The sequence below is a fragment of the Alligator sinensis genome, unplaced genomic scaffold, assembly GCF_000455745.1.
Source record: "Alligator sinensis unplaced genomic scaffold, ASM45574v1 scaffold973_1, whole genome shotgun sequence".
NCBI classification, from domain to species: domain Eukaryota; kingdom Metazoa; phylum Chordata; order Crocodylia; family Alligatoridae; genus Alligator; species Alligator sinensis.
In genome coordinates this window covers 576921-582639 of record NW_005842622.1, presented here as the reverse complement: position 1 = coordinate 582639, position 5719 = coordinate 576921, and the positions used below count along the sequence as shown (strand labels likewise).

Below are 5719 nucleotides of genomic sequence, written 5' to 3'. Positions count from 1 at the left end.
GGCCTGCTGCTCCCGGGCTGCGGCTCCCCTGCACTTAGTGCAGCGCATCCGGGGGCTGTTGGGCGCCAACTGCAATGCTCCAGCTGGGCTCTGCCTTGTGGGTAACAAGGCCGGGGGTGGGGGGGCTCTGAGCCTTGGTGTGGAAGAGCAGGGGTGCATCCTTGTGCCAGCTCCAGGCATCAGGGCTTGTTCAGAGCGGGATTCGCTGCTGCGGCCCCTCCCCCGGGCTCCTGACTTGCCAAGCGCATTCCCCGTGGTGCAGCCTTGGGTAGTGCCTTGGTTGGCAGACATCTTCTCTCCCAGCACATGCAGGGGCGTGCCTCGCACTTTACCTTCTGAAGCTAGGCTCAGCAAAGCGACGTTGGCCCCAGAACTGTCAAAATCGCCCTCTTCACCGGTGTTTGGCGTAGCATTGCTCTCTAGACAGCCAGTCTGAGTGTTGGTGTTGGGTGGGCAAGTAAGATGGGGAACATGAACACGGCACTGTCTCCCTGCTGCAGTTGGTCTTCCAGCATCATATTGGGAGAGGCTGAGGCACCCTGGAGAAGACTGAGGGGATTTAGTAGCCTCTGACTACTTGCAGGGAGGTTGAAGCTAAACCAGTAGTTCTCAACCTTTCTTTTTTTCCTCCCCCCCCATTTGTGACCCCCTAAAAACTGTAATGGTGGTACAGGCCCCTTTGAATTGTAAGTATGGGTATTTGTATACTTTCGATTGATCATAATCATCTTTTGCAAATCCCTTAGACAAGTTTACAAACCCCCAGGTGTCCATGGACCATGGAGTTGAAAACCACTGAGCTAGACTGTTCTGAGTGGTGGCAGATGATGGAACAGGGACAGGGAGCAACAGTTTCAAGTTGCATAAAGGGAAATTTAGGTTAGATATTAGGAAAAGCTTTCTCACCGGGAGGTCAGTAAAGCACTACAACAGACTACCCAGAGAGGTTGTGGAGTCTCTATCCTTGGAGGTTTTTAAGACCCGGCTAGACAAAGCCTTGGCTGGGATGATCTAGTTGGGAATGCTCCTGCTTTGAGCAGGGGTTGGACTGGATGTGACCTCCCATGGTCCCTTCCAACCCTAGTTTTCTATGATTCTATAATTTGTGAAGTGTTGCTCAGGTGAAGAATACCCATTTCAGTCTTGGAAATCTAAGCTATGGTTATGTCTAGACTTTGGTCACAGCATGAGAAAGAGGCATAGTGAGCTACTTAATATCTGGTATTGGGTAGTAGAATAGCTGAGCTCGTGGTGGGAGCTGTCCCACCAATCTTGAGAGGGCAGTTAATAGCCATTGTCGGTTGGTTAAATGGCAAATTTACTACAAGCTCTCCTACCAGTAAACTCTCGCCATCATGCCAGCTGCTTCTCCATTGGTCTAGCTACTGTATAGTTAGGGCAATACTGAGAATATCTGGGTTTGTAGCAGATTTGCTCCTTATAGCTGTGAGACTTGTTGGCCAAAGTCTTTACTATAGTATCTTAATTTTGTTTTCAGTCTTACTATTTTGACCGTGATGATGTGGCTCTGAAAAACTTTGCCAAGTATTTCCTGCACCAGTCGCACGAAGAGCGTGAACACGCTGAGAAACTGATGAAACTGCAGAATCAGCGGGGTGGTCGCATCTTCCTGCATGACATCAAGGTGAGCAGCATTGCAAATGCACCTCAAGGACATTGGACCTGCGGCCAACCTCTGTCTTCTAAAGCTAGGCCCAGGCTGGAAGGGAAGGAGTTTCTAAGTCGGTGCAGACTGTCATGACAGTAAGTGAGGGACTGGTGAACAGCACTGACTTGATGGCCACTCTAATGCTGGTGTGCATTGTAAAGAAAGGATGAGATGTGTATATAGGGCTGGAGTTGCACTAAACAAGCAGCTGTCTAAATTTTTCTGCTGGTCTGTTTTGTGATGTTTACACAGGGGCATTCCCTCAGCCCAGCTTGTGCTTTGTGTTGCAGTGATGTGATGTTCTTTTTAGATCCATGGTTACCATGGAAACATGGAAATTATGATGGTGGTTCCAATGGCATGCTGTGCCTTCACCACAGGATCCCGTAGGAGTAGCTGAGCTGGGAGCTGGTACTGAACAGACCTTCAGCCAGTATAGATAATCAACCTGAGCTGCCATGTGTTGTGATTCTGACACACTGCAATGTTCCAAGTTCTTCCTTATTGTGGAAGTATCTAATGTCAAAGCAAAAATGACAGATACAAGAGAATACTGCTATAAAAAGCAGGTGCATAGTTTTCTATCCATCTTATTTTCATGCATTTCCTCTTAGTCCCTTCTCCCTGCCCCCTATTTCTGTACCACAGTGGGAACCAACCTTCTTAGACAGGCAGGGTGAGGGACATACCTGCCATATTCCATTTTGATCCCATTCCTTTGTCTGATCTGCTGCTTTCTGCGTCTTGCCTTATCTGCCACTGTGCTGCCAGCGCCCCTCCCCAATATGCTGTGTGCCACACAGAGGCTGTTTATGCCACTTGTGGCATATATGCTACAGATAGACCATCCCTTCTGTACCACATGCTCTTAAATTGGGCTGTTCATGAGTATATGTTCTTAGGTTTTTTTGAGAACAGCAGTAACCATGTGAACTTCACTGGTTCCTGAATTAAATGTGGGAGCCAGGTTCCCAGCTCAATCCCCATACCAGGTTCTGGGTACTCATCTCTTCCTTTTTATACTCATTCTGGAGTTACTCTTGACTCAGATCAGTGACTTCTAGTTGAAGACCCTGTAACACTTAGGGTGCTGGTGAGTCTTCCCTCATAACACTTCATTCAGTCTTGCTCTTCTAGCCTATGTTTCTTGCCCAAGTGATGACATTTCAACGTGTCAAGTGTTGAGGTTTCTATGTTTAGAGAATCCATCAGTACCTGAAGAAAGAATAAAACCACTGACTCTTTCAGTAAAGTTGATAGAGCTGTCCATATCGTATTAGTCTTTCCCATTGGACTATCAGCACTTCCTAAAAGGATAGCTTTTGGTATGGTGATCTGATGTTAAAAGGTGATGAATACTAATACTAATGAATACTTAAAAACAAGCAAAACAATGCCTTCCCCCCCCCCACCCCCCCCAAAAAAAACCCCAAACCCAAAAAACCAAAAACCTGGATAGATGAGTATTTCTAGTAACCAAGTGTTCTCTATGGAGTATGTGCTGGAATATGGTGGTCTATTTTTAAGAAGCACGTGGATTCTCAAATGCCTTCTCCACACAAGCGCTATCAACTCTTACTATCTTCTAAGGTGGCTTTTAAACTTCAAAAGTAACTTTCAAGCTGAGATCCTATCAAATCAGGGTTTCAGCATGACTAAGAACAAAGATTGCTTTGTCTCATTGACCTACTGCTCCTGTGTTTTGGTCTCTAGAAGATTAGTTGAGGTCTTGTGCTTTCCTCATAGAAACCAGACCGTGATGACTGGGAGAATGGATTGACAGCAATGGAGTGTGCCTTGCATCTGGAAAAGAATGTGAACCAGTCACTCTTGGAGCTGCACAAGCTGGCAACTGAGAAGAATGACCCTCATGTAAGTGGAAGTTGAAACATGGGTAGAATATGGTGATGCTTTTTAAAAAGGAGGTCTAGAAGGGTACAGTCGCGCACAGTCTTTGGCCCCATGGCCTGGTATCTGAAGAAAGCAGCAAGTATCTTACTGCTTTGCCTTGGGCAGGGGTTCCCAAAGTTTTTATGCCACAGCCTGGCAAACCGCAACCCAGCAGTCACAGCCGACCGTGGCCGGACTTTCCGGCTGGCAGACAGATAAGGATACCCCCACCCCCTGGGCGGGGGGCAAACTCTGTGCTGCCACAGCTTCTCCGCTCAGCTCTGGGGGGCTGCAGTTTGCTGGTCTGCGGCCACTTCCAGTCTGGCATCCGACCTGCCATGGCCCAGCACCAGGCTGCAGCCCAGGGATTGAGAACCCCTGGCCTAGAGTTAACACAATGCAGCTACTCACCTCCTGGAAAAAAGTTAATTAGGTGGTGGGGTGGGGGGAAGGTTACTGTGGAAAAATGCATGGTGTGTACATACAGATTGTGCAGGACTGTCATGCACTACCACACCTGATACAACCCTTCATTCAAGCATTGTATTGAGTTAACTGACTTGTTCTGGAGCTGAGAGCATACCCTTGACTACCCATCTGGAATGGGTAAGCTTAGTTCTAATCAATAGCTTGTTTGATATTTGTGGACAGTCTTGTTTTTATCCTTATTCTGAAGCAGAAAGCTGCTTCTAAGAAGCTTCCTGTTTTTCATGGTGTTTTACGGTTTGGGGCTTCAATCTCCTGCTAGCACTGTGGTGTTCTTAAAATAGTTGTGACTCCTGATTTGACCTGCTTGTTCAGGGAGGATCATCAAGAAATGGAGTGTTTTCTAAAAGTTGGAACCAGGACTTGAGTGGGAATGGATAGAAGTGTTGCATGGATTTGATGCAGACACACAAATGACTCTCTGGAGTTGTACTTCTAGAAATTCAAAGAGTAATAAGATTGGAGAAGGAATGAATAAAGACTCTCAGTTTACATAACTAACTAAAGGCAGTTTAAAATGGCTTTTGTAGTTCAAAGGTAAAAATACCAAAGACTAGGCATTACAATGCTATACAAAGGGATTCTCAAAAATAATAGGACACTAACATTGTTTTCAGCAATAATGAAAGACTGCATGGAATTACTTGTGATTAAAAAAAAAATAAAAAAAAAAATAAAAAAAATTATAGTATGGGGCCTGGAAATGGGGGTAGGCCTTGATAAGTTGGAGAACCAAGCTTCTCTTGAAGTTTTTGTTATGCTAAAAGCACTAAAGGCTTCTTCCCCTTTTGGTAATTGGGCATAATCCTGTTGCAGGAGGTGGGGATGTATTTCTATTTAGTCACTCTTCGTGGTTCTTTATAAGGGAAAAGACTTCTTTTTTCCCCCTTTTTCTTTTAAGCTGAGAAATCCTAGAACTGCAGAGTTTGACCTTTGTTGAGGTAAGTTGTCTTTTTCCCTGGATGGAGAAATAACTTTTCATTTCCCCTTTCAGTTGTGTGACTTCATTGAGACCCACTACTTGGATGAGCAAGTGAAGTCTATTAAAGAGCTTGGTGACCATGTGACCAACCTCCGGAAGATGGGGGCACCAAAGTATGGGATGGCGGAGTACCTCTTTGACAAGCACACCCTGGGGGACAGTGACAACGAGAGCTGAAGCCTCAAGTTCAGCCACCCTGTGGGTTTTAGTAGGACTCCTATCTTGCTGCTCAGCAGTGCATGCATCTTTTTTTCTTTTATTTAGATAACCTTCTCATACTCTGTACTGAAAATCACTCTTTGTTTTCTTGTGTTGTGTAACACCTTGCAATACAATAAAGTGACTTGGTTCCAGTCTGTTTCAATTGCATTACAGTGGCAGAGATTCTTGCTCTGGGAGGTTTTGAGAACATGTGTCCCTGACCTTGGAGTTCCCATATCTGCTGGGGATTGAGGTAGGGGAGTGTTAGTTGTCAGAGCACATCTTGGAAATGACTTGGCTCAAAAAGGAATTTAGGCATATGCCTCTGAATGTACCTGTCCCTCTGAATGAGCAAGGCATTTTATGTTCTGGACCAGGAGAATATGCTGCAGGGATTACTTGAGTGTTGATGTGTATGCCATAGCAATACACCATAGTAAAGGGGGTGCTTGGAATGTCTGAACTTGTGCTGCAGGGCAACAAATGCTAAA

At 45.6% G+C, this 5719-nt stretch overlaps 1 protein-coding gene across 1 annotated transcript in view; it reads left to right on the top strand.

Annotated features, from left to right (window-relative positions):
* The window catches only part of FTH1 (ferritin heavy chain 1), a 5937-nt gene extending 541 nt beyond the window's left edge, over positions 1–5396 (top strand). Inside the window, exons 2-4 of the mRNA XM_006033331.1 lie at positions 1499–1645; positions 3416–3541; positions 5040–5396. Of these exons, the coding sequence (XP_006033393.1) occupies positions 1499–1645; positions 3416–3541; positions 5040–5204 (438 nt within the window). The 3' untranslated portion in view covers positions 5205–5396. The remainder of the gene's footprint in view (positions 1–1498; positions 1646–3415; positions 3542–5039) is intronic.
* Positions 5397–5719: the final 323 nt, after the last annotated feature.